The following is a 27,113-nucleotide window of genomic DNA, read 5'->3' on the forward strand; positions in this document are numbered from 1 at the left end:
CCCATAATAGAAAGATTAAAGAAGAAACACTACAAAAAATATGATCATTCAATAAAATCATAAAATACGATCACCCCTAGCTGTTTAAAAAAGCTATTGCAAGAAGTTTTTTTTTTCTTTTAGTTTGTCACTTCTACTTTTGGCACATCACAGAGGCTTATGAGTCATGTCAGAAGATGTGCTATCTGTAAGGTCTCTGCTGACCCCCTAACCTCTTCCATAAAAACTGGTCTGCTGTCCACTGTTATCTTATTTTGCAAGGGAGCAAATTCTGTAGGTTAAAAGCAGATTTATTTAGTTTTTTTATTTAAACACCTGGTGGAGCCTCATTTGTCATGGTTGCTAGCGTTAGCGTTAGCTGCTGTGATGAGGTGATGCTAAAGTACCTCAATAGTACAAAAACGTCTTACTGCAGAGGAAAGAACAATGCTCCTGCTCACGGCACTATGTGGAAGCTTCTTTGTGGACACAGCAGATGGTCAAAACGCATTTTGCAATGTGATTTTTTTTTCTTTTCTTTTTTGTCTTATACATTTTTTTTTTTTTTTTGATTAATTAATAAAAAATGAACTTATTTTGACAGCCGCACTTATCATCTTCTTTATTAAGCTGTATTTTTTTTATATTTTTCTTTTTTTTATAAACTTTTCCTAAATCTACATCCTCTTGAGTTTTGACACCTGTAGAAATGGACATGCTCACAGCTCTTACTGTTTTTTAAAGGCACAACTCACACAGCATCCAACAGCTTATAAAAACTGGAAGGTGCAAAACTGGCTGATATGAGACTTAAACATTTAGCGCACCACATATTCTGACATAAATTCTGACAAATCATCAGTGCTCCTGCTTTATCCCAAAGATTTCAGATAATATCAAAAATATATTAAAGGACCATTTTCAGGAATGAAATATCTCCCCCCGGAACTCTTTGTCCCTCCTTAAAGATCCTAGTTCCTGGGGAAGGTTCCTTCAGCTGAAATGCAGCATTAGCTCTTCAGTAAAGTTTCACTGAGATTTACTTGAAGACATCATACAACATATGGGTGTAGTAATTCATTATTATGCTTAAAGGATGCCTTGGGTTTTAACAGGTAAATAATAAGAATATAATGTACAAAGTTAGGGAGGTCGTTTTTGTGTATTGCTGATAAATGTACTTGCTGTCTTTTGGCTGAAACGTGTTAGAAAACCTTTTTTTGCATTCATTTAATGACTGCTAAAACCATTGAGTGTATGTCTGAGAAACCTTTGATCCATATCTGCTGTGTTGAGCATGAAAATACCAAAAGACCAGACAAAGCACTTCTGATGATCAGAGAAATACTGAATGTCAATGAATTGTTGCTTGAAGATGTGAAGGCAGTAGCTTGAATATTTAATCACATATCTAGCGCTTTTTGTGACGATTGCCCTGAATCGTACCAAGCGACTGTCACTGTTCGCAGATCAGTCAGGGAATGACCATAATGATGACATCAAACCCTCTCTGCTGACCCCACTTTCAATGATCTTGTACCTCATGTTTTTTTAATCTGGTTCTCTGCCTTGAGGTCTGTCTGTGATCTTTCGAGATGAGGTTATGATATCATTACCATGAGGAAGAGGAGAATGAGAAAGGAGAAGGGAGAAAGAAAGAAAGAGGAAAAGGGAGAGGGTTTTTCATAACACACAGACACTGTGTTCCTGTGCTGTGTTCTCAATTTGCTAAGTGCATCGATCACTTCATATTTTGTTCCTCCTCCCTCTGCTCTGCGGCCTCAGGGATTTGCTTCTGTTTGTGGCTCAGATATGGAAAAATGATCTCAGCTACTGCATTACATAAATCCAATAAGCAACGATTTTCCTGTTTGTCTGGTGCACAGGAAATCTGCTGTTCTTCCTTTTCCTTTTGAGCGCATTTGATGATAAAGGCAAACGTTGTTATTGTTGCAAACAAAAGCTAAATATAAAAATGCAGCATCATGTTATAACTTTAGCTTCTAATAGTAAGTTGAATGACCAAGCATAAAAACACACATCCACCCAAACACATTTTTTAACCCTCCTCTTCCCCCTGTAGGGCCAGACATCCCATTCGTTGCTGTTTACAAGACGCAGAGAGATGCAGAGAGCGAGACTCAAGATAGAGAGAGTGAGTATAACCACCAGCTGAAGAATAAAACTGCACTTACAAGACTCAGACTTGCACTATAGAAATTGCAAGTGACCTTGTGTGCTGCAGCATAATGGCTCCATTTAATATCACCTTGTCAGACGGGGGCAGGAGTGTCTGCAGTGGCGCAGAGTGACCACCTGTGCACTGAGTCACTGTTTGTCTGCAAGCCAAGCCTAGCATGATGGCAGTAATCACATTACTCCTCACAGTGGAGGTGCTCATTACATTATGACCTGCCCAACAGCAATATCACCATACTGTAATTCGATTGTGAGTTTGTGTGTGTGTGTGTGTAAGTCTTTGTCATTTTTAAGTAATAAAATCTGCCTGTCTTGATTCTGTTAAAAACAGTCTGTTAATGCTGCATATAATATATTTTATTCACCTGTTTACTGTGTGTCTGTTTTGTTTTTTTTTTAAGCGGACTCAAACTAGCGAGCTTGTAGTGTTTACAAAGTCTGACGCCCATAAAGTATGCAGGGTTTGATAGCTCTGTAGTGCATTTAGCTATAAAGCTAAATGTTCATCATGCAATTTTTAAGATGCCATTAGCTTCTACATATTTCGCCATAAACTAAAGTACTGTAACAGTTCTGACCTGAAAAACTGTGAACACTTCATGTAAAATTAGCCAGAGGGAAAAAAACATCTAGAAGGAATTTTAGTAAAAAGATTTCATGGCAACCCAGTCATTAATGCCTGTCTTTGTATCTGAGCCTGAGGAGCAGCAGAGACAAGGTCATATCAGAATTCATCTATGCACACGCTCTGAAACACACTGATTGATGTGTGCAGCTTTTTAATCCAGACAGAGCTCCTCTCCCTCCTCTCAGAAGGTTTAATTGAAGTTTTCCTCCAGCAGCCTGGCAGGTTTTATCTGAGCCGGTAGGTATGAGCAGCTGCAGCAGCTGTTGTGTTGATTTCCCTCCTGGATGCCACCTTCTGACCATTTGCGCAAACCAATTCCAACATACAATGTTTGCTGCAGCCGCTGTGACCTTGCTAGCTGTGTCAGCTAGTGGTGATAAGTTGGTGTTTGAATGAAGCAGCTGCAGCTGTTGAATAAGTGCAGCTGGTTCTCCGCTCAGGAGAACAGCCTCTCGAGGAAGGAAGCTTTCCTCAAGAAACAGTTCAGGTGACTGTGAGAGCGGCAGGCATGTGTTTTTACATTTTTTTTTCTTAGTTTGCGTTTCTTGTAGTAAATGACCACACCCAGCTGTGTGTTTGATCAGGGAAAAAATTAAAACCTGCAGGACAGCGGCCCTCGAGGACCAACTTTAGACACCCCTGATGTAGAGTATACTTTGACTTAAAGGTGCAGTGTGTAACAAAAATCATAGGTAAATGACAGAAAAATTTATTATATCATTAAAAATGTTACTACCGCTATCTCTATCACTTTACTGTAAATAACTTGTGTTTTTATTCTCTTAGCATGAGCCATTCATATCTACTTGCTGTTGGAAAACATTTTTACTACAGTGTATCTGAATGGACAAATAACTTTGTTAAATGATGGACGCCACATAGTTTGGAGATGAAGTCACAATCCAGATTAATGTGCACCAAAAATTACTTCTCTAAGGTCATTGCTGATGTCTTTCGTCCTTGGCCTTTCATTAACAAACACCTGAATGATCCAGACCAGTAAACTGAAAAAAAAAATGCTTTTGTAGAGGTCATATGAATGAAGTGACACCTGAATGCTTCTTACCTCTTAATTTCTGTGGAAGCAGTGTGGAAGGATTTATACCTCAACCCACTGCTTCTGCATTTTGTCAGTTTTGTTCAGTAGAAAATGTCTCAATTCAGCTATACAAATACACTTACATCAACATAGAATAAAAACACGATGGGTTTATATCTTATATTTGCTGTCTTGGCTGCTGGGTATCATAACTTTAAATAGGGTTTTCTGTGTGTGAGTGTGTGTGTTTGTGTAGATTTATCGTCATTCAGGTCAATCTCCTCCCTGGTGCTTAAATAGAAAGCTACCGGTCTGCTGCATTCTCATTTGGCACTTACAGCTATGCAAGTTTATAGGTTATCTCTCATATTTGCCGTCTACAGGTATTTCGGGAGTATTTAAACTGGAAAGCAATGCAAACCTGAGGCTGACACTGGACTCCATGCAGATGCCCACAGTGGAATACAAGGAGATCAACATGGATGACTACAGTATGCTTTTGTCTCTGTACAATATGTGCCTGCATATAAAGAGAATGCATTACAACAATTATTTTGGCAATGCATCATTAGGAAGGAAAAGTCTTTACTATTTTTTTAGGAACACCTAAGTACTTGAAGTGTATTTACTCTAAATTTGCCTTCTTTTTGCAAATGTCACATAATTCAGCTAAGTGGTACTAAAGGATATTAAATAATCTACATTTGCATTTTAAATGCAATTACGTTACCTTGCTCTAATTAATGTTAAAAAAAAAATTCAAATCATTATTTTTTTTTTCCAGTGAAGAAAACTCCGTTGATTAAGTGTACTTTGTCTTTCCAGGCTTATCGATGCAGATCCTGAAACCTGCCGGCTTCATGGACACATCACACTACCCGCTGCTCCTGCTCATGTACGTTTCTCACACAGTAATCACACAGCACTGCTACCGTAGGTTCACACCTCTCTCCGAGTTAAAAGAGGACACGTCCATCCTGATCAGAGTGTTAATCAGACAGATTAATCTGACTCTACTCGTCCTCTACTCCAGCTGGATGGTAATTACACAGAGAAGAGGAAAGCTTCACTTCCTCTCCTCTCTGCTCTCTCATTAGCATTTCTGTCCTGAAGCCTTGTAGTTCAAATGTGGACTTCTCTTTAACACTCTGCCACCATGTTTTAGTGGAAACAGCACTATATTATACAGTGTAGTCATTCATTCCTATGAAAGGAATCAGGATATCTGATCCATTAAACTGGGAGTAACTCCTCTACATAGCTTTAGCATTACTAAACTTCCCATTCATTTAGAAAATTCATGCTCTCATAGCAGCCTCTGGCAAAGTCCTGGATTATCTTGCGTACTCAGAGTCACTCACAATAATGTGAAAATAACCCACATTTAACAGCTGTGATTGCGCTGATGTGTGTGTCTGTGATGCAGCGACGGGACACCTGGTGGCCAGACAGTGTCGGAGCAGTTTCACATGGACTGGGCCACTGTGCTGGTGAGCAGCTTCGGCGCCATCGTGGTGCGCTGTGACGGACGAGGCAGCGGCTTCCAAGGCACCAACCTGCTGCACAGGATCCAGAAAAAGCTGGGCATGTTCGAAGAGCAGGATCAGAAAGAAGCCCTGAAGTATGTGGTTGCTTTTGGTCATTCGAGTGAACAGTGCAAAGTCCAAGAAATGAAAGGCAGTCAGATGTAGAATTTCAGTAGATTAAGCAGACTGTGTTTAGAATCTCAAATAGCTCATTTTAATCTACATCTATCATTTAAAAACAGCACATTTTAACCTTTAATTTTATTTTCTACCAATGATGATGTGCTATCCTCACACATATGACAAGTAATGGTCTGAGAGAATCCAAAATATAGATCTGAGGCATAACTATCACACAACCAAACTGTCATTTAAGTTCTTTATCTTTACTTCTAATCACATTTCTCATCCATTCATTGTTTTACAGTTTCATTCTTAAAGAGCCATTTGTGGATAAAACCAGAGTTGGAGCTTTTGGAAAGGTAAGAATAGTAATCCCCTGTACTGTATGTGAGAAAGTAATAAATAACAAGAAAAAGTTTAGCTACCTGTCTGAATTATCATATTATTGGAATGGAAGCTCCAGATGGTGTAGTTCTGCAAGAGAGTAAGAACTACACCCTTTTCCCCATCTTTGTGGAAGTGAGAAAGCCAATTATTTAAAGATCTCTACATCAAATTTTATGAGTTAGAAAATCCAGTTTTCACTAAAGTGTATATCATGCAAGAAAACTGATGAAAACAAGCTGAGTAGTTGAAGTTGTCATACTAAATTCACACTGATGAAATTTATATATTGTGTAACTTGTAAACAATTAATCTGCTTCCATCTCAGTTATAGAGCTACAGCTTTCAAAAAAGTATGGGATGTTATTAACTGCACCTTTGTTTGTAACTAAAGTATGCCTTTTTGAACCAAACAATGGCTATTAGCACCATTAACTAATTTATATACAGTAGCAAGCAGTCTGTTAAATATTAGCATGATGGGATGATGATGCTGACACAAAGTACAGAACTGAAAAGTCATTTTATAAACAGAGGAGCTTTAACATCTTGATTATATGGTCATAGTTTACTAATGTATTTAACTACCATAAGAATAGTGTTTATACAACCTGACCAACAATGCAGCAAGCTAATTTTCTATGTGTCATTTCCGTGTGTGCTACCATTTAAACAAACAGAATCACATTGTGGTTTGTTCAGTATCTGATCAGGATCTCAGTAAGAATGGTCCATGATGCACTCTGGTGTTTACAGCACTGGTTGTTTTCTCTGAAATTACACCCATTTGTTGGACCCCAGGTGTATGGAGGCTACGTGACCAGCCTGTTGGTCAGCAGTGAGGAGTCTCCTGTAAAATGCGGAGCTGTCCTCTCACCCATCACTGACTTTGAATTATATGGTGAGCTTTGTTTTTTTTTTTTCTATTTATGTCATCAAATGCAAAAAGAACCAGTTTCAGCTTCTCGGCTGTGTGTGGTAAACAAATCCAGTAGTTCGGCTCAATCTTTCAAGCTCAGGCAGAGCTGTCAGAATGTATTCAAAGAAGAAAAAGAAAAGCAGATTGCAGATGTAGCACCTTTCGCTGCAGCTGGCAGTTCTTGCAGTGACTAAATTATATTCGTCTGCACTCTGTGAGGGAAAATAATACCTATCAGCACGATGGTGCTGATGCACTAGGAACCCAATCATACACCACCCTCACCTCAGCCTCCAAAGGAATATAATGTGTGAAATGTAAAGCTGTGCTTTGGGAGAGTGATGGTAAGCAAGACACGGCGACAAGAGATGGAGCTGATTTAGCTGTAGGCGCACTCAGTCAGGAAACTGCAAATTAAGGAGGAGCTGGGTGTCACAATGTGACTGGTTTCCCATCTATTTGATTTGCCAGAGGTGGTGAGACTTACCATGACACTGTGCTAGTTTGGAATTGTAAATGAGGAGTGTGAATATATTTGAATATGAGGAGGGAACACCTTCAATAAGACCAAAGGACATAATAGAAATTATGCACCAGTCTTGCATTTAATAGGAAGTTTCTATTTGATTTGATGTCAGAAAAATGTTAACCAAAACCCCCATTTTCTTTCAGCCTCTGCTTTTTCTGAGAGATATCTAGGACTGCCTAAACCTGACCCAAGAGCATACGCAGTAAGATTTTACTCCTTTCATATCTAGTTTGAACCTGTGATAATGACTGAATATTAATTTGAATCCATTTGTTTCTCAGATGGCAAATTTAGCACACAGAGCATCTCAGTTTACGGATAAGAAATTCCTCATTGTCCATCCAACAGCTGATGGTAGGTGATGAAGTGTTATATCCCAATGCATAAATAAGCAGCAGAGCAATCTCATGTTTTTTGTTTTGCATCTGTTTCCCCAGAAAAAGTCCATTTTCAGCATACAGCAAAATTCATCTCCCAGCTTATTAGTGAAAAAGCCAACTACACCTTACAGGTATGTTGCTTTAAAGCTGCTGCTCCTCCAGTTACACTGCTCATCTTTTTTTCCTGGTTTTTTCTCCAACCTTTAGGAGCTTAGCAACCCCTGAGGGGGTCCCATGGCAGACAGAAGCTGAGCCATTGACAATGCTTTCTGTTCATATAATTATATGAAACCGCCTTAGGCATCCTGTTTTAACACCAGGACTAATCTATTTTACCATACAATGAAGTGTAACTGGATGTTCATCAAAGCTCAATCCTGACCGATTATTTTCGTTTTTGTTCCTAATCTATTTTTTTTTATCACATGGAATGTCACGTGGAATGTGGGTATAATATGAATTATAATATGAATATTTTAAATTGTGTAAATTGTGGATATGAGCAAATTATCTTGAATGCACTATAATTTTGTTGCATGCCTATCTTTCTATAACAGTACTGATCTAATGATTACCTTCATTTATATGTAAACTTGTGTCGACATGATTGTAGTTTAAAAGTCAGATAAAAAAAGAAATAAAAAAGTAAGATGCAGGCAAACACAAACTTAATCAAACAAAGAAACAAAAACATGGAATCCCATAAATTATTCTATTTTTCTTCTTCTCTAGTCTTTGCACCAAGTACATTGACATATTGTGCTTTTTTGGTGGAAAAGGGACTGCATTGTTTGTCAGGAGGTTGAATATGCAAAGAGCTGAGCAGGCTAACAAACTTAGCTAGCTTAATAGATTCATTTGATGAGTGCTACTGCTTACTGCGCCTGTACTGCTGCAACAATGCAATTTCCCCACTGAGAGGCTAATAAAGGATTTCTTATTCTTATTATTCATCACTGTGTTTTGAGCATATTCAAAAGAAACCTTGAAAATAGAATACAATCATGTTCTATTTTGTTTGTATTGATACTGAAATGATGGGAAGCTAAATTGACCACCAGACAGACTTCAATGTTATAAGTTATAATTATTAGTGTTGTTGTGCCTCAATAATTCCCTGCACATATTCCATAAAACTGAAAAATTGCCTTTCACATTGTGGTTCACATTATTCATCCAAAAATGAAATGTATGTTACACCAAACATTGGTCATTGTTTATATGTTACCATTACAGAAACACACAAGTGTATGAGAATGAGTATATAACTACCTGCTTATTAAACAAATTCCATATATTTACTTGAACGAGAAGCAAATGATCACACTTCAATCTTATGTTTTTGTTGTTTATTTGTGTACAAGTCTTCATGAATGTTTTCATTTAATATGAAAACTATGTAATTTTTAATGTGTTGATTTGCATGAATTTGTGCAACTTGCCCAATAATGCTGAAATGTATAAAGTGGATCACCTTTTATAAAGATGGCTGTAAATTCATAAATAATTCTTAAGTGGGTATTATTTGAATTTTAGTCTAGTAACGTCATTATATATTTGTTTAGAATCAAATAAATTTAAAATCTAAAAAAGAAAGGACATACATTTTGTGTTTAAGTTAATGAAGCTAAAAAAATTTAAATTGACCCTCGACATCTAAAGAGTAATGTATAGAAATATATTGCAACTTGTATCCAGTTTCTTCAGCCTCATTTTTTTTATCATTGACATTATCAAATAAGAAGTTCATCTAAACTCAGAGTCCATTGTGACTGAGTTTTGGGAAACGTGTGCATGTATCTACAAAGAAATAAGAATTTATCCACTTTGCATCTTAAAATTCACTTTTTACTCATGTAAACAATTTATAGAAATTCCAAGGATATCCATTCTCCCCCTCTTTGTGTCTCAGATCTACCCAGATGAAGGCCACTTCATTCACAGTGAAGCCACAAGGCAGCACCTCAGCCAGTCTCTGGTGAACTTCTTCGAGGAGTGCTTCAGACTACCGGAAAGAGTGTTTGAGGAAGCTCTGGAAGAGGAGCTTGAAGATGAGGGTTAGATTGGCCTCATGGGGTCCTATGCCCTACATCTTTCCTGCCCGTGTGGTCATCGACCTACCTTGCATCATGTACCTGTGCCCTTGCACTACACAGCTGTCAATACCATTAAACTGTCATGTTCGATGTGTTTCAGTTTAATTCGCTGCGTCTGTGACTGCCTCTGTGGCAGACAGTGGGGCTTACCACCTCATCCATCATACCTCCCTCATGTTTTTGCCCAGAGTTGGATTCCAAAAGGCCCTCCAAAGAGCCAAAAGTGACAAATGACCTGAGATGCATTTTGGAATATCCTAACAGGAAGCAGTCTCCTTCACAGCAGGATGAACCTACTTCTCAAAAGCAGTGGAGAGAAAGCATCCGTTCTCAAACAGACTTCCAAGCTGTGAGGAGGAACACCCTATAGCACAAAACTTGTGGGCTTGTAAATTAATGAAAAGACACCTGAAGAAAACACTTGACTGGCAGTGTTCATAACGGGTGTCTGGAATAGTGCGGATACGGGAAATGTTACTATTTTTAAAGTTGTGATGAACTTTTCATGTTGGACTGTGGTTGTGTCTGTTGTTCTTACAGTATGTAAAATAGCACACAAACATTTACTCAGCTATTACGGTTGTATGTTCTTTAGGTGTTCATATTTGCACTGGTATTGTTTTTATCTCATAGTGTCTTTTTGGTTTTCAGTGATGCTGAAAGAATCCTCTGGTTAAATGTTTTGAAGAAAAAAAAGTAATATATTTCTTATTGTTCACTTGAGACTATTTCATTGTTTGGTTCTGGTTTTATCCAATACCATCCAAAAAGAAAACAAACAAGCATTTTCTTGTTTCATCTCTGTGCCTTACTTTGTCAGAAAACATCCAGCAACTGGGCTGCATTTATTGACTACAAAAAAGCTGACTTTTACAAAACAAACCAAGAAAAATTGTTCTTGAAATAATTTTCCAGGATATTCTAATTCACAAACAATATCTGGACAGCTGTGGCTGATTTAGGCTAAAAATGGCCAAAGTTCTTGTGAAGTTGCCATTAAGCTTTGTTTAAACAGCTGCTGTCTGAAGCAAAGAAATGGGGAAAAAGGCCCTTGTTGACAACCTAACTTTAGCTGTTATGAGAAGATTTCATCTGCTCTAATAACAAAAAATGCACACATATCATTAAACTCAGTTATGAACCCTGCCCAGAAGAATTTTTGACTGCAATGATTATTAAAATAAAAAAATAATGACCCAAGTTTTAATGACACCATCACAGTTATGCTAAGATAAATAATACATTTCTGACTTTTAAAGGGATTACTATATTTATTCACCTGCAGTAGACAATGGTTAGTATGCTTGCAATCTAGAGAATCAAAAAGGTTTCCTACTAGGTGGACTAAAACTAACCTGGGCTACAGAGGAGTGCGTTTTTCTTCATCTAAAAGATGATTTGAAGGGGAACGCAATGTTGTGGATATTTACACAGTCTCCTCCATTAGATGCATCATACATTTAAACAAACTGAATTTTTGTAACCCAGAACATGGACGATATTTGGACGTGGATGTTCTGGAGTTGAGAAAATGAACTAATACAGAAGTGACTGGAGGTAGAATCTGTAATATAGCGTTCAAACTGCTCAGTTGTTTTTGATGGCAGAAAATTGACTTCTTTCATGGCCACATTCTGAGCAGCTATTAGCTTATCTCACCTGTCAGAAAAATTGATTTTCCAAAATGAGAGTCCAAATTTTGTGAAATATGTCTGTGTACTTTCTTGCCAACAATTAAATGAAACGATTGTGCCCATAAAATACAAAGCTACAATCAGCAGTGGGTGAGCTTAGCAAATGTACCACGTTGTGGGAAACTGCTAGCTAGCTTGGCTAGCTTTCTAGCACCCATTATTAGCTTATTTTGACAGTACAAAAACGAAAATGTGTGCTTTCATTATGTGTTATGACTTAAAACTATTTATTTGACACAAACTTTGACTTCCTTGAGTCACCAGAGGTGTTGGTAGATATGTGTTTGTAAAACCTTTCGACTGAGGCTAACTCTTTAGGTCTTCTTCAGCCTTACTGCTGTGGCTGTTACTCAATATTTACAGTGTATGAAAGTAATATCAATCTTTCATACATGTATCGGCAAGAAACATGCTAACTGCCAGTAATAAAAACTATTGTTTTAAATCCACCTTTGAAATAAATTATTAAAACTTAGTTCCAAAATCTTACATCCAATTATTTTATTTTTTATTATTTTAGACACAAAAGCTTGTATGCTTTTCTGAAAACTGTTCAATTACATCCAAGCAACGTTGATGTATGAAATCTGCATGCAAAATTAAAAAATAGTACATTAATATTGAAAAGTTTGGCATCACTTTCACCCAGCATAAATCAGCGATTTTGTGTGCAAGGATGAAATATAAGCCATCAGTATTTCTTTTAGAAACTAACATCATGTTAGCTTATGAGGCAGAACTTAAACCCATTTTGAATTTAATTTTAACACCCATTTGTGTTATGCTCCAGTGCATGTTCATAGGTACTTTACAGCACTATCCCTGATAGCTCAGTTCACCATGGTAATTTTTGACATCTTGAATGTTCCTTACTGGACTGCATAAATTACATTTCCAGTAGTATTGTGATTGAGATCCCAGTCTCGTCAGCTTGATGTCTAAATGTTATTCAAATATCATTTAATTCTAAAAAAGATGAACAATGTTACCTGAGTGTTATTTGTGCATAAAGCATTTTGGAAGTTACATTTGATCATTTCTGTTCTCCTGTTGCTATCCTTGAATTGAGTTGAAAGTGGAGTTTATAAACAGAAACAACAGTTTATTTCCATTGACTGATGATTTTTTAAAATGTTCAACTTTGTTATCCAAAGCATAGAAGGAGAGTAATGGCAGATTGTGGCATGAAAGTAAATGTTAGAATAAAAAAATGTAGATATTTTATCAGGCTTCAACGTCTTTTTGGCATGTTTTTTTTATTATTATTATTATTTTCTCTTTTTTTTTTACTTTTAATTTTTAAAGCTGCATTGTTCTTATTCTTTATTTTCTTGGGAGCAGATCAAGCTAAAACGACTTTACTATTTCAGATGAGAGACTGCGTATCAAGAGGAGGAGCAACATTTGTAATCCGTTCAAATCCTGGTGTTGGAGAGCCAACAAACCAACAATGATCAGCTACAACATTCAAACGAGTGGAAGTGGAAACCCTGTGTTTACTTTGATACTTACTACCTTAAGATGGTTGCAGACCAACAGATCACGCCATGGCTGAGGCCTTAGAGTGCACCAACAAACAACAAAAATGACTGAGGTAGAGCTTGAGGAGGACTAAACTCCCCAGCCCTCCATCCATGTTTCTTTAAGATGTGCCACAGCATCCTATAAACTCAACAGACGTGCTCTTTAAATCTGGTCCTCGGGGACCACTGCCATGCAGGTTTCAGATGTGTTCATGTTCAACCACATCTGACTCAAATGAATGTTAACAGGCTGTCCTGAAGTTCTGCACATGCTTGTTATGGACTCAGATGCACCTGAACAACTTAACAGTGCTAAGGACTAACCAGTCAAAATCTTATTTCTGACTCCACAACAAAAAACAAAGCTTGTTTTAGGCGACGCCCCAAAGAAGCCTACATAATAGACAAGTAGTTTTTAGGTCTCTGCCTTGTGAACATCTTTATAACTTGTTTTTTTATGTCATAAGATATATTAGGAGGCTGGAGACTTCTATTTTAAATCTGCTTTGCATCACATACTGTTAGATGGTGAGCTCAGAGAGCCCTCTTGGCCCATACAAAGGGCCAGGTGCCAGCTGCTGCTTGACAACAGATTCATTTTTAACAATCACTGAATAAGGTGAAGAGTAGTGAGTCGTATTAAAGCCACAAGAGACATTTTTATTGCAGAAAGATAGAAAGTATAATATTGAAGAACACAGCTGAGTTTCCAGTATGGACTGGAGGTGTGGGACTCATAAATTGAGGCTGATTTGTACAGCATTCGCCCTTGTTCTGGTCTCTAATAAATCCCAACACACCCATTCTTGATATTGAAGTGCTAAATCCTCCACATTTACCACCATCCAGTTGCTCACTGTGTGGATGGGAACAGCATAGTGAGAAAATAATTCTAAGACAAAGGAGCTTTGAAATGTTGCCATTTGCAGCAGCTTTTCAATACATAACTGTAAACCCAGCTACAGCATCCACAAAGCATGATTAAACTTTTTTTTACATCCTGCACAGCAGTATTTATCTATATTTATGTTAGAAGTATAATTATATTTCCAGTGCACAATAAAATTATTTACAGATTAAACAAATGGGAGAGCAGCAGATTTTAAAAAAAGAATAAATTATTTAAAAACATTCTCAAGTCACAACTAAAGCAGCTAATCAGTCGTTGATTAGTAGTTAGAAAGTAGTTTGCAAAGAGGCATTAGAAAAAGTATATTTGCTCAAAGGCACGCATGGCTCCGGTGTAAACAGGACTGTAGTTGTAAATCAGAGCTTTGTTCTCCTCCTCCTGAGATTCAAATCTGTGAAAGCTTTTCCTCGCTGCAGGAGAGACAACAATGACAAATTTACGAATTACGCTTCAGGTGAGTAGCTGTAAAGGCTCAAAACATTAAGAAGCTAAAATAGATCTGTTTTCATACCTTCATTGACGAAGAATTCAGCCATATAGAAGGTTGTTTTGACTGCTGATGGTGAATGAGGAATATACGGCTTCGTCCATTCAAATGCATTTTTCTCTGGATGCCACTGAGTCCCATAAATTGGATAAGTATAGGCTGTCCAGAGATGAGGAAAGGTGTATTAGAATCATTTAAATTGAACTTGCACCACAGTAAGAGAGAAATTATGTGTTTCAACTACCTTCCACTGTTGATACAAACTCTACGTTTCCATCTGTATTTGTGGAGAGGACTTTGTAAAACGTCCTCAGCTTCTCATTTGTGTTGTAAGTCTGACAGAAACAGAAAAGATGGGTCAGAAAGAGTAAAATTTTGTCCTTACTTAAATGCTCCTCATGAAAAGCTGTTAAGACTTAAGTCTTCTCTCATGAAATCATTATTTAAAAGACGTACTGACGTTGCCAAACTCCACTGGTGGGAATTTTCTGTTATAGGCTCTGAAGCTAGGGCAGCCATGACTTCAGAAGGAAAACCTTTAAACATCCTGCTGTCCTTCATGTCTGAAAGGAGAACAGATCATTATAATCATTCATCATTTCTCAATCAATAATTCAGCTTTAATTAGAAATCTAAAGTCCCCATGATATCAAATTTGATGATGTCCTCTTGCATTCCTGTGATGAATAAGCCACTGTGCAAGTTCAAGACGTCCTGTGTCCAGCCAGGCTCGGTACAACTGCTCCAGCAACATAATAAATGCCCTTTGCCATCAAAACGAGTCAGGAATACATAGTTCTAAGGTTAGAAAGTTACACAATGCTACTTTAAAGGGTTGTGACACACAAAGCTGATGGTCAGCTGTCAGAAACATCAGGAGCATTGATGAACATCTGTCTTTACCTTATTATCTACCAGCATATTGCGCACAGTTTGTTGACATGTCATTGGGTCGATCAGTGACAGATCACTCTGTCTGGCAATCCTGTACTTGCTTTAGCATAATAATATGCATTAGCATGATTTTTTTTTCTTTTTTTATTTTTTAATGGATGAAGCAGAAATATTCAAAGTAATCAATACAATGTTAGTTGCCGAAAGGGGACAAACTTGTTAGCCTTACGCATTTTACCTGTAAATCCCGCATGTTTCCAGGGGGTATGGATGGTCCTCCATTTCAATGTAAACTGGCAAGCTCATTTGGCTTGCCAGTTTACAGTGAAATGGAGGACCATCCATACTCTTTGCCCCGCGAGACAGAGGAGAAAATAGCCAAGAAAAGAAAACGAAATAATAACCAGGAGAGTGTAGATCGGTGGAGCATTTACCAGATGGCAATTGATTAAGGAGAGGGACTTCAAAACTGAGGTTGCAGGCTTTCTGCTGGATGGGCGAGTTAATTCAATCTAACAGTGAAGTTTATTTTGGCATTATGTTAGAAACAGGGCAGGGTAGTCCAGCACCTACTTTATCCTCCCGTTTAAATCGGATCATTTACTGTTACTTGCTATATAAAACGGCTAATTTGTTAGTTAGCCTACAGAACAAAAGCTCCGTTGCAATAGTTTTCAGTTGTTACTCTTCACATAAGTCATACCAGTAGGCGACCGTGTGCTCCTTTCAGATGTATTTTCCGAGAGCTTTCCCTCGTGTTTCATAATTTATTTCAGGTGATTTGTCAATGGGAGTGGGGGTAGTTGTCCTCCTTCTAGTCTGACAGAACAGACCAAAGTAATACCAGTTTCTCTTTGTGATTTAATCACTAGAACAAAATAAAATAACTAGAATAAAAATAAAATAAGGCCCTACCTTCAGTGAAGTTCAGAGGCAGGGCCACGCCGCTCGTATTGGTGTGCGACAGTGAAAACTTCCCACTCGTCAAATACGTCAACTGCTCAAATCCAAGACAGGTGCCCCAAACAGGAAAATAGTCGCCTCTCTTGTTTGCCTGACACATTACAGGTTCAATGAGACACACTCCAATATTACCATATTGTAATATATCTCAAAGTATTTTATGCCTTTCACCTCAATGGCAAGCTCGTAGAAGATTTTTGCTGCCCTTTCATAACCAGATGAGATGATGCTGACGCCTCCGCCTGGGTACAAGATTCTGTTAGAGAAACAACACAAAGAAACTGAGTCACATCACGAAAAATAAGGAGAAACTTTACAGATTTATTGGCTTGTGTAAGCCAGAGGTGTTCATTTCAGTGTGACATGTTTTGTTAAATTGAATTTTTAATGATGACTCAACATCACAATGTATTTGCCTTGAAAATCTGCTAACTAAAGTTGTGTCATATCGATGTCTAGCTTTACACTCTGTTCCAAATGATCAGAAAATTGGATTTTGAGTAACTGGCAAAAAAAAACAAAAAACAAACAACAACAACAACAAAAAAAAATTGTATTTACTTTAATTCAAATTGATTATTTAGGTGAAATTAACAACATTATATGCATAATAATTGGGAACACAATGTAGCTGATTATATTATTGAACTTTTGTTTTTGTTTTTTTTTTTACAACTTCTGTTTCTTATCTATTATCATGATCAATTTTTTCTTAACTTTTTTAAATGACTCCTTTAACGCAACAAACTGTGTAACTGTGTAATAAAACAGTTTTTTACCCATTAATAGAGTTAAATAGAGTCTTGTACTCCTCCAGGGTCTGGTTAATCCTGCATAAACGACAAAGGAGAGCTTAAATTAAGATCACTCTTGTAAACAAACATGGCGACGCCTGTAGTTTTGCTTCGAGATAACTCACATGACAGGTACAACCCTGGCTCCTGCTGCCTCCAGAAACTTGACATAAGAGGCAGCAATGTAAGCTGATTGGTTTGGTTTCGGTGAGAAAACTTCCTGAGCCAAAACACCTTTTAAGAGAGAAAAAAAACTAAATTGTTTAAACATGTAGGTCAAATGTTGACAGATGTTAACTTTAGCCCACTGCGTGTGTGTGTGTTAGCTTCACTCCCTAATGCAGTAAATAACGCGTTAATAAACTCACCAATTATGGGTCTGTCATTTCTGTCAACCGATGAACAAAATGGTAGGCATGAGAGTGAGGTGAAAACCAACAAAAAGAACATTTTTCTGGGAGTAAAACATAACGTCTTACGACCAACTTTCGCCATTCTGCTGCCGGTTAAAATGTTGTCCGCAGTACTTCCGGGAAAGCCTCTTCAGAATAAAGCATCGCTTTAAACAAAAGACATGTTACTGGAAGATTTGTTGTGTTATGTTAACAAATACAGTATGCATTAAATAACCATAATCGTAAATAGATCTAGTTAATTTACTAAAGTTGTTTTTCCCTCTTAAACTGGAAAAAGACAGTTTTAGTCAACTTTTTCTGCTACTTCCTGCATTTCTTAACAAAATTGCATCTGAATTTAGAGCAATAAGTTAGGAAATTTGTGTTTGACCCATTAAATTTCCCCTTTAAAATATAAATCGGTGTTGTATGCTCAAAACAATAAATGGGAAATATAAACACCACATCTAAAATCTCAATTTATAATTCCATTTGAACATCTTTATTTATTACATAGTGGAATGTGTGGAGGGAAAAAAATAACACAAAAATGATCAATGAAAATCAAAATCATTCACCCATACAGGTCTGGATTCAGAATCATACTCAAAATAAAAGTGGAAAGATCAGATCACAAGAACAGACCACCTTCTGTGGAAATTCCTCATGACAATTTAAAACAACATTTAGTAGTGTGTGTGGACTCCACATGCCTGTATGCAATCCCTACAACGTCTGGGGGTGCTCCTGACGAGATAACAGATGTTCTCCTGAGGAATCTCCTCCCACATCTGGATCAGGGTATCGGTCAACCCCTGGTCAGTCTGTGGTGCGACGTGGTGGCGGTGGATGGAATGAGACTGCCCCAGACTGTGTGCTTGTTTGTTTCAGGTCTGGTGAACAGATTGGCCAGTCCATAGCATCAAAGCCATCAGCATGCAGAAACTGCTGACACACTCCAGCCACTTGAGGCCGAGCATTATCAGAAGGAGCCCAGGACCACTGCAGCAGCATATGGTCTGACAATGTGTCTGAGGATCTCTCATCTATCTAATGGCAGTCAGGATACCTCTGGCTGGCACATGGTTTGTGTGGCCCTCCAAGGATATGCCTCATCAGACCATCACTGATCCTCTGCCAAACTGGTCATGCTGGAGGATGTTGTAGGCAGCAGAATGTTCTCCACAGCATCTCCAGACTCTCTCACGTCTATCACATGTGCTCAATGTGAACCTGCTCTCATCCATGAAAAGCATAGGGCGCTAATAGCCAATCTGACAATCCTGGTGTTGTTTGGCAAATGTCAGTCAGGTGAAGAACTAGATAAAGAAAAATATTTATAAATGCTGTATATCTTAATACTACACCCACATTTTGCGTCTGCTTTAATTCTTATTTTTTACATTTAATACTTGGAGCCTCATCTCTAAGTGTGTACAGGCTAAGTGGGATGTATTAAGTGCTAAAATACAAAATCATTTGATTTTAGATGGTTAACTTTAAAACTTCATAGACTACAGTTTAATTTTCAAATGCAAGATGCAACAGGCAAAAACAATATTTTGAAGAGTTTACTTTATGCTTTATATGAAATATTCATTTGTATAATCCTTCAAAAATGTGTAGAAAAATAGAAAAAGTAATAGAATCAATGCAAATTTCATAAATGTCTGTTGTGAAAATATAAATATTTTTAACCTGTAAAAGATTCTTCTGATTATTTTCAGAAGCTAATTCATGTTCCCATTTCCAGCAGAACTGTGAAAGACTGAAACATACTAATTAGTCTTGTTTAAGTTTAAAGTTTGAGTAAGAGACCCAAGGCAACTGATTCTGATTATTTTCTTTGTCATAGATTTTAGTGACATGAGTGTAAATGTATTTACAAATGGGTCTGTTCATTTTTTGGTTGTTAATATGTTTTTCCTATTCTTAATGCATAAACCAGTGGTGGGACAACCTTTGCCCTTTTCCTGCAAATACACACCTGATTCAAATTAATGAGTCACTGTGCAGATCTTGATAAGCTGTTGGAGCCATTTGATTTGAATCAGGTGGGTTGGAGCAGTGAAACATCTAAAACCAGAACCAGGGTTCCCCTCCACTGGTATAAACAATGCTTAAAAACACTAACAAAGCACAAAATTCACACCAACAAGAGAAAGATACACACAGTTTACCTAATTGTGCATCATTTGACAAATTATTGGGAATTCAACAGCTAAAACCTACAACATAATACAGTAGCCTATATTACAATGTTAATTTGGATTCACATTACATTACAGTTTCCCTTGCAGTTCTGTTCCATGCTCACCTTTTCACTGTCCTCTGCCTTCCCATCTGTAACCATCACAAGCAGTCTGGTTGGTGACTGTAAGATGGTTTACATCTACACCAGCTGCTGTCATCTTGTCACGTAACTTGCTAAGCATGTCCTCAGACATTGTACGAGTACGAGCCAGAATCCAAGCAAAGTCAATGTAAAACAGTCCGAAGAAGTCACTGCAGGAGTACACCAAAGCATAGGACTGGTAATCTGTGGAAAGAATCTTGTATGAAGATTCAGGCACACTTGTTTGAAGAAATAAATAGTACAAAGCAAAATTGTAAGAGATACTCTGTTGGAAAGGTAAAATACACAAGTTCAATTGTCTATAAAATTCTCTTAATACCTTTAAAGAATCGAACACTGAGGATGGCAGGTTGAGAAGGATCTGTCACTTCGGCAACTCCCATAATTGAATTGATTGTCCCGCCAGACCTGTGTGAAGAGGAAGGGAGTGCTCATATTTCTACTTACAAACGACATTGGGGCATAGTTTCATAAAGCAAGTATGACAGATGATATTACTTTTAGCCAAATAATGATATTATAAGCAGGGCTGTTAAACCTTACAAAAGCTCTTCATTGTGAACTCTGACAGTTCCATCAGGGAGAAGACTGTAAGTGGCTTGGATACATCTTCCTTTTTCAAACACAGCTGGGAGCTTCTCTACTTCATACCAAGTGCCCATATACTGGATAAGAAAAAAATCATCTATTTAAATAGGATACACAAACATGTAAATGTTCATTTCAGTTAAAAACTTGAAATCATTCGAGTAAACAAATTGGGGAACGCAGTTTGTACACAACAGACAACTTAACAGCATGAGCGTGCACACAGCTAACAGCCATTTAGCATTTTACCTTTGTAACATTAAAGTTTTCTTGCGTTATTAAATCTGGGCAACTGCCAATGTGGTATGACTGGCCATTAGTTGCTGCTGCAGCCAGGAGAAGCACATTTAAGACCTAAAAATCAAAGTTTAAACAAATCACTTTCAGTCAAATCCACAACATTCAGTGCAAAATAATGTCAATACTAGAGAAAAAAAATAGCATTTATAGTACCTGTAATGCCTTCATAACTAAATCTTGTTAAATAAGAGTATTCTTCTACTGCTGCTAAGTTTTGTGCTCTGACTTCGCTTCGAAGGTCTTAACTGTTTCTCTTTGTATGTCTAACCTTTGGAAGGACAATTTGTTTGAAGAGCTATTTTCAGAGAAATGTTTTGGCAGACCTCACACTTGCATGTTGTCAGTAGCTCATGTACATCTACTTGCAAAAAATGCAGCACAAAATGCATTCCAAACTCAGCAAAACAAGGAAAAAATGACTGAAGTATCACAAGAGAGTTGAGTCTCTGCAGACTGAAGCATAAACACTCACTGCTACTTAGTTTTGGAATGTGTTTATTCATTAATTTATATTTTGAGTTTGATGGGTAAGGCAGTGTATTCCTCTTAAAAAGCCTTTAACCATTTGTGCAAGACAGTTGGAACCCTGTGACATAAATAATAATAATGGATTAGGCACCCAAAATGCTTTACATTGAATCATTATACATTCACTTTACATTCACACACGTGTAGGCTAGCCAAGGCTGCCTGGGGCAGACTGATAGAAACATGGCTGCCAATCCATGCCAATGGCTTCTCTGGCCCCCACGAAACATTCATTTACATACTACTGTTGATATTTGTGGGTTTTTCATGCATTTTTGTTTGTCTCTTGCCTTGCCTTGGGTATGACTTCTTTTTATGTATTTTATTGTAAAACACTGATTTTTATCTGGAGAAAGCGCTACACAAATAAATGTTACTAACTTCCTGGTGCTGATTGATGGCTCATTCAACACACCTGTGACTGTGCTGATGGATTTCTTCATTTGAACCTGGATCTGCGCTTCTGTTAGTGCCAGTTTATCTGCTTTCATGTGGTATTGCACAGGAAAAGACCTTTGATTCTTTTCTTCAGAAAGAAGAATTTGAGAGTTTATCCTGATTTTGTCTCCCTTGCTTTTGGATTTTTGGTTTCAGTAGTAACTCCTTTGAACTTAAGCGGGTTAATCTCCAGCCATCCGTTTGGTCAACCTGCTGCTTTGCACTGCCACCACCAAGCTTCCCTATAAATACAACATTTCATTACAGCAGTAAAACCCTCAATGGTCAATTAGGCTCAGTTCTTTATCTAAGGATCTCTTTCGTCAAGTATACTTACCAGTTGTCATCTTCTCCTCCAGTCGTCCCCATTTCCCCATCCAAAGCCACCATCTGCAGCCCAAGCAAGTTTCATGACTTAGGGCACCATGTGAAATAAATTTTTTACTGATTATCTTGGCTTCAGTCCCTTTTGTTAGGTCCTGCCTCTGGTACAAAACCTTAACACATACACTAAATGGCTTATGTGTATATTAAAAATGGCTTGTCTGTGAATAGATTCGGTCTGGTTTTAGGCCTCTCCATGGTATTGAAACCACTCTTTTAAATGTTTTTAATGATCTTTCACTGATCCTTGGTTCTGGTAATTGTGCCATTTTAATTCTCCTTGACTTGATAGGGGTGTTCAGCACTGTGGACCATTTAATTCTTTTATGACGCCTAGTCATTGTGTCCGCTTAAAAGACAATGCCTTAAAGTGGTTTGAATCCTACCGCATGGACAGATCTTTCTCTGTTCAAATCGAGCAGTTTACTTCCCCAGTGGCCCCTTTGACCCAAAACCAAACCCAGGGGTTGTTTTTCATGGAGCTCAAATTGTGAAAGAGTGGTTCAGGTAGAAATCATTTTCACACATAGATTGGCCACCACAGAGTCCAGACCTGAATCCAATTGAGAATCTTTTGGATGTGCTGGAGAAGACTGTGCAGTGGTCGGACTCTCCCAATACAAGATATTGGAGAAAAATTAATGCAACTTTGGGTGGAAATAAATATAGTGACATTACAGAAGCTTATCAAAATTATGTTATGGTAAAAACATACTGTAATCCAAGCTTAAGGCAGTCCAAAAAATTACTAGAATGGCCTTTGATTTGAATGGGCAGTGGTGCAAAGTGATAAATTAGGTAGTGGTATACAATCACTGCCTAATGGTGCGTTACAGTTGTCTCGGGATTCCGAGCAGTCAAGAGTTGGTGACGTCATTTACCTGCACCAATTTTGCCTCCTGCCTGCAATTGGGTCCTCACCTCCTCCGATGCCCGCCATTCATGACAAAAGTAGGAAAAAGGAAGAGGAGACAAAGATAGATAGAAGGCAACGACCCTTCAGTCCAATCTAACACCAGACAGAAAACTGCTACACCTGTACAGAAACACATCAGAGAATTTGCTATGGCTTTTACAAGAAAGCAAAGCTGACAATCATCAGGATCTCCTACAATAATAAATAAATAAATCCCCCCCCCCCCCAAAAAAAAAACATGCATCACGTATCACGACAACAACCAAAGTGTCAGAAACACAAACAAGAAACTAAACATAGGTAGCTCTTAGTTCATAAACTCACTGGGCAACTCGGTGACTGTGTCAGCAAGCAGAGTATGAGGAATGAGATCAGAGAAGAGTGCAAAGGTTACCACTCCTCTATGGAGGCTAGAGGCAGACCTAGGGCCCCAGACCCACCCAGAGGGTGGCAGAGGAAGGCCCCAGCCAGAGCCCCCCGCGGCCATCGGGCACAGGCACTTTGAGTGGTAAACATGACTAGAAAAGTGCTATACAAGTACAGTCCGTTTACCTCTATCAAATCAAACATTCACTCCTTTATGGAAACCATTTCAGTTGCACTGACAGTGAAAGAAGACCAAGTTATGAAAAGGGAAATCTTTATTTAACAAAGCACCAATATTTATACAAAACATGTGCTCTCACTTTGGCCCTCATTTATTTTGTTTTCAAAGCAAACACTAAACAGTGTTGCTTGATTTAATGTCACCTTTACACCTGGTGGAAATTATTTTAGACTATCGTCAATATTCAAAAGAATTTCCCTAACTTAACTTAAAAGAACAATGTACAAAAAGACACAAGCAGAGGAAAACAGTCAGTGGAAAAACGATAAATTACATTCTCAAATTTAATCATCTGATTTTACGTTATGTGCTGTGACAGTATAAATAAATCATTGAATTTAAATTAAATAAGCCTTTTAAGTGAAAGAGCTGTTGAGGTGAGATTACCAACATGGATGAAAAGCTGCAACTAAAACTCTCAAAAGTGTTGAAATAGGAAACTTAAAAAAAAAATAAAATAAAATAATAATAAAAAAAAAATACAGTGCATCGAAAAAGACTTTGGTGGCAAAACTGGTTGTGTCGTCTTCCCTTTGATAGATGGACAATACAACGTTCCACTCTTTAACATAGAGAAACTTTTTGTTTTCCTGAAATTCATAGAGATGATTTAGAAATACTTCGAAGACAACCTGTAAACAGAAAAATCTAGCCTTTGATGATTCTATCACAAAAGTCTTTGGACGTCCATGGTTCAGGAGATGTGCAGATTCCTGCAGCCGTTCTCCATCTCTGCTGGTGTTCAGAAGAACAAACAAGCATTTTATCCTCAACACAACTGGGTGGCTGCAGCAAAAAAAGCCATCTGTGTTAAACAGATGTGTTGATCTGCAACTGAAGCCGCTTCTTGGTAAAAAAGATGCTGTGTGTATCATTTCATCTCCATATGGTGTTTGACATGTTTGCATTATTTTCATATTATCAAAAGTGGAACCCTCGATCTCTTTGTTTTATTTACATCCCAATATGTGCCACCAGGTTTGAAATCTTTGAACTGATTTACAACAAGAAAAAGACTTCTTGTCATCTTTCACTGCACAGAATCAACTCCATCTAATCTTATCTTACCCTTGTGCAGCTGTCAGGATTAAGTTAAAGCCTCCCTCCTCATAAGTAGAACAATGTCAGAAGAGGAGTGAGTGGCATGTCCCAATGGCCTCTTTGTGAAAGGAAACTACAACAAAATGCTACACGTAGCTTAAAAGATGTGCTGAAAACAACATCTTTAAATCTTTTCTGAGGGTTTGGGATTTCTGATGGCTAGGCTGGGTTCATTGATGAGTTGGCATTGAGGATGGGTCAGTAAGTTTTATGGGTCTCAATGCAAAGGATGATATACTCGTTTGAACAGCTTCGCGTCTGCTGGCCCAGGAGCAGACCTGAGGTCAGGGAGGATGACTGGCCCATGACGGAGATGTCATCTGCTCGCCACGTCTCACAGTGTTTGTCCACCACTCGGACACCCCTGTTGGTGGAACCGTGCCAGATGCTTTTCTGAGGCCTGAGTCAGAGAAGGAATAAAAAAAAAAAAATCACACTACTGTTGACAAAAACAGACACAGAGGGAACAAAGAAATAAGCAGTACATCAATCTCACAGACCAGAAAGGGTCAGCTAAAACATTGCGGCCATCGAAGGAGTAGATGGGTATCCTGGCATTTATTGGCCCCCCGTTGCCGTTGAAAATTGAGCGCCAGTTCCTAAACATCACGTCTCCCTGTGACAACAAATAGTGCATGACAAAGCTTCAGGAAAAAAAAACTTGAAGGCTTGATAAAGGCTTAGTTAGTCTGACAGCAGAAAACAACAGGCTTACTCTGAGGTTGGTCACTGGGACAGTATCCCGAAATCCTGGATAGACCACATGGACCAGGTCTTGCTTGTGGGATGAGATGAAGGCACGGTAGTTGGGATGCAAACCCATTGCTTTGGCCTGCTCGTAACACATCCGGTCAACCATGTCGAGGCCCATCATGTCCCCAGAGTGTGGCTGATTTAAAGCAACCAAGGTGAGCTTGAGAGAGAGGAAGCAACAGAATTTTAATATATGAAGTTAAGGACTAATAACAAAAAGTTATTTTGCACTGAATGAACACAATAATCAGACAATTTATAGTCTTTGTAAAACTCACCCTGTCTTTAACTGAGGGGATCCGTTGCATCGTGTCTCCTCTTACATGATACACAGCTTGAGGCTAAATGAAGAGTTAAAAATATTTTTAAATATATGATTATTATGCATCCATTTACTTAGCAAAAAAGTCATGAAAATGCACAATAAGTACTTCATCTTGTGGGATGATGTTGTTGGAGAGGTAGATCAGACTGCCAAGCTGTAAGGACAGAACAGAAAAACCAGAACCAGATGTTACATTGAGCTTCAGCTCTGAACTGCACTAAAAAGTCAGAAACTGTCAACGTACCAGAAAGCATTTTGTTGGTTACATTATAAAACACCAATAATTGATTGTGCTGAGTTAAACCAACAACTTTAGTATGAGTCACAACCTTTCCAAAGTGGATCTGTGGAAATACTTCACTTTACACAACAGTATTTCATCAAAGGTCCTTGATTTTTATAAATGGAGGCTGCTGCACGCTGGTCAGAACATCATTAATCATCCTCTCAAAAAGACGGGACATTTCTCCTTCAAAATGCTCCAACTGATTCACAGCCGGGGAATTTTTCACAAATACCAAAATAAAAGAGTCAGTCCTTTGCTATGGCAGATAGAAACTATTTTCAGTGTCAACACAACTTTTAAATGAAAAATCAACATTTAACCAATCAGTCAAATAAGACTTATTTGAACTAAAATGTATTACAAGTTAATACCTGTATCTCTTTCCATCCCTGGGAAACCTTGAGGAAGAGACTTCCTGTTTCTGTTACATATGTCAGAGTCCCCTCTGCATCCCTGAGGGTCTGCTGCATCATACTCTCTCGAGTCGAAAAGGTTCTCAGCTGAAAACAAGTGCATGTATCACTGAAACAATTTTGTTTTATAATGAATGAGGTAAAATGATGGTTTATGTGACAGTTTGGAGAATCTTGGAGGGATTTTCAAGAGTAAAAGAGCAAATGTTTCAACTTAAAAAAACATGTAAAAATATCATGCATGCTTTAGCAAATGGTTTTTGTTCTGCTGGTCTTATCTGAAAATATCAACTAGGAAGCAATACATATTAACGTGAAGCCTGGAGAAGAGAAACCTAACATTTGTAAGTCTTTGCAGAAATAATGGCCATCGCTAAGCTAACCAACAGGTCTTATACAACTCCTTACAGCTGATCAGCAACAGGACATGAGGACTACCCACTGTGCATACAGCACATATATTCTTCTACTGCAAATTAAATGAAAAAGTGACGCAATATAAAGTTCACTAAGTAAACAATTAGCTTGAACTGCTATGCATTTTTAAGCTTGAGCTGTTTAAAGAAAAACAAGGTCCCTCAGTTAGGGGACTTTGAGAACAGATGGTGAAAAACTGTGCAAAAATGGCCAATTTTGATACCTCACCTAAACTGTCT

General features: G+C 37.9%; 4 protein-coding genes across 12 annotated transcripts in view; 1 reads left to right on the forward strand and 3 right to left on the reverse strand.

Moving 5' to 3' along the window:
• Window positions 1-12,718, forward strand: part of LOC121628587 (dipeptidyl aminopeptidase-like protein 6) — a 293,653-nt gene extending 280,935 nt beyond the window's left edge. For all 6 annotated transcript variants that reach the window (XM_041967678.1, XM_041967679.1, XM_041967675.1 and 3 more), the window contains 10 exons: window positions 2,063-2,134; window positions 4,229-4,336; window positions 4,671-4,740; window positions 5,272-5,466; window positions 5,799-5,853; window positions 6,680-6,779; window positions 7,470-7,528; window positions 7,608-7,680; window positions 7,764-7,837; window positions 9,619-12,718. In XM_041967678.1, the coding sequence (XP_041823612.1) occupies window positions 2,063-2,134; window positions 4,229-4,336; window positions 4,671-4,740; window positions 5,272-5,466; window positions 5,799-5,853; window positions 6,680-6,779; window positions 7,470-7,528; window positions 7,608-7,680; window positions 7,764-7,837; window positions 9,619-9,768 (956 nt within the window). In that variant the 3' untranslated portion in view covers window positions 9,769-12,718. The remainder of the gene's footprint in view (window positions 1-2,062; window positions 2,135-4,228; window positions 4,337-4,670; window positions 4,741-5,271; window positions 5,467-5,798; window positions 5,854-6,679; window positions 6,780-7,469; window positions 7,529-7,607; window positions 7,681-7,763; window positions 7,838-9,618) is intronic.
• Window positions 12,719-13,655: 937 nt separating this feature from the next.
• On the reverse strand, window positions 13,656-17,707 carry ggh (gamma-glutamyl hydrolase (conjugase, folylpolygammaglutamyl hydrolase)). The gene is made up of 9 exons (XM_041967682.1): window positions 17,436-17,707; window positions 17,193-17,301; window positions 17,053-17,103; window positions 16,445-16,529; window positions 16,226-16,364; window positions 14,873-14,979; window positions 14,661-14,751; window positions 14,441-14,575; window positions 13,656-14,339 (listed from the first exon to the last, which is right to left on the reverse strand). The coding sequence occupies exons 1-9, from the start codon at window positions 17,560-17,562 to the stop codon at window positions 14,221-14,223; spliced, it is 963 nt and encodes a 320-aa protein (XP_041823616.1). The 5' UTR covers window positions 17,563-17,707; the 3' UTR covers window positions 13,656-14,220.
• Window positions 17,708-17,997: 290 nt separating this feature from the next.
• On the reverse strand, window positions 17,998-20,927 carry LOC121628589 (apolipoprotein D-like). 2 transcript variants are annotated; one of them, XM_041967684.1, is made up of 6 exons: window positions 20,860-20,927; window positions 20,656-20,760; window positions 20,362-20,483; window positions 20,138-20,226; window positions 19,780-20,037; window positions 17,998-18,781 (listed from the first exon to the last, which is right to left on the reverse strand). In XM_041967684.1, the coding sequence occupies exons 1-5, from the start codon at window positions 20,872-20,874 to the stop codon at window positions 19,784-19,786; spliced, it is 585 nt and encodes a 194-aa protein (XP_041823618.1). In that variant the 5' UTR covers window positions 20,875-20,927; the 3' UTR covers window positions 17,998-18,781; window positions 19,780-19,783. The 2 variants fall into 2 exon arrangements, with proteins under 2 accessions (XP_041823618.1, XP_041823617.1); XM_041967683.1 differs by lacking the exon at window positions 17,998-18,781 and having other exon boundaries at window positions 19,498-20,037.
• Window positions 20,928-23,595: 2,668 nt separating this feature from the next.
• Window positions 23,596-27,113, reverse strand: part of LOC121629129 (collagen alpha-1(XVIII) chain-like) — a 57,160-nt gene continuing 53,642 nt past the window's right edge. For all 3 annotated transcript variants that reach the window (XM_041968700.1, XM_041968698.1, XM_041968699.1), the window contains 6 exons: window positions 26,416-26,544; window positions 25,865-25,912; window positions 25,712-25,774; window positions 25,396-25,593; window positions 25,181-25,296; window positions 23,596-25,080 (listed from right to left, as the gene is read on the reverse strand). In XM_041968700.1, coding sequence (XP_041824634.1) covers window positions 24,879-25,080; window positions 25,181-25,296; window positions 25,396-25,593; window positions 25,712-25,774; window positions 25,865-25,912; window positions 26,416-26,544 — 756 coding nt within the window. In that variant the 3' untranslated portion in view covers window positions 23,596-24,878. The remainder of the gene's footprint in view (window positions 25,081-25,180; window positions 25,297-25,395; window positions 25,594-25,711; window positions 25,775-25,864; window positions 25,913-26,415; window positions 26,545-27,113) is intronic.

Source organism: Melanotaenia boesemani, chromosome 18 (genome assembly GCF_017639745.1).
Source record: "Melanotaenia boesemani isolate fMelBoe1 chromosome 18, fMelBoe1.pri, whole genome shotgun sequence".
NCBI classification, from domain to species: Eukaryota; Metazoa; Chordata; class Actinopteri; order Atheriniformes; family Melanotaeniidae; genus Melanotaenia; species Melanotaenia boesemani.

Coding starts and splice junctions, on each gene's coding strand:
- ggh (XM_041967682.1), bottom strand. CDS start 17,562: ATGGCGAAAGTTGGTCGTAAGACGTTATGTTTTACTCCCAGAAAAATG. Junction 16,530..17,052: donor CTATTTAACTCTATTAATGG/GTAAAAAACTGT, acceptor TTTCTCTAACAG/AATCTTGTACCCAGGCGGAG. Junction 14,980..16,225: donor GCCTCTGAACTTCACTGAAG/GTAGGGCCTTAT, acceptor TTCTCCTTTCAG/ACATGAAGGACAGCAGGATG.
- LOC121628589 (XM_041967684.1), bottom strand. Junction 20,484..20,655: donor AAAACTTTAATGTTACAAAG/GTAAAATGCTAA, acceptor TTTCTTATCCAG/TATATGGGCACTTGGTATGA. Junction 20,038..20,137: donor CAGTGTTCGATTCTTTAAAG/GTATTAAGAGAA, acceptor TTCTTCAAACAA/GTGTGCCTGAATCTTCATAC.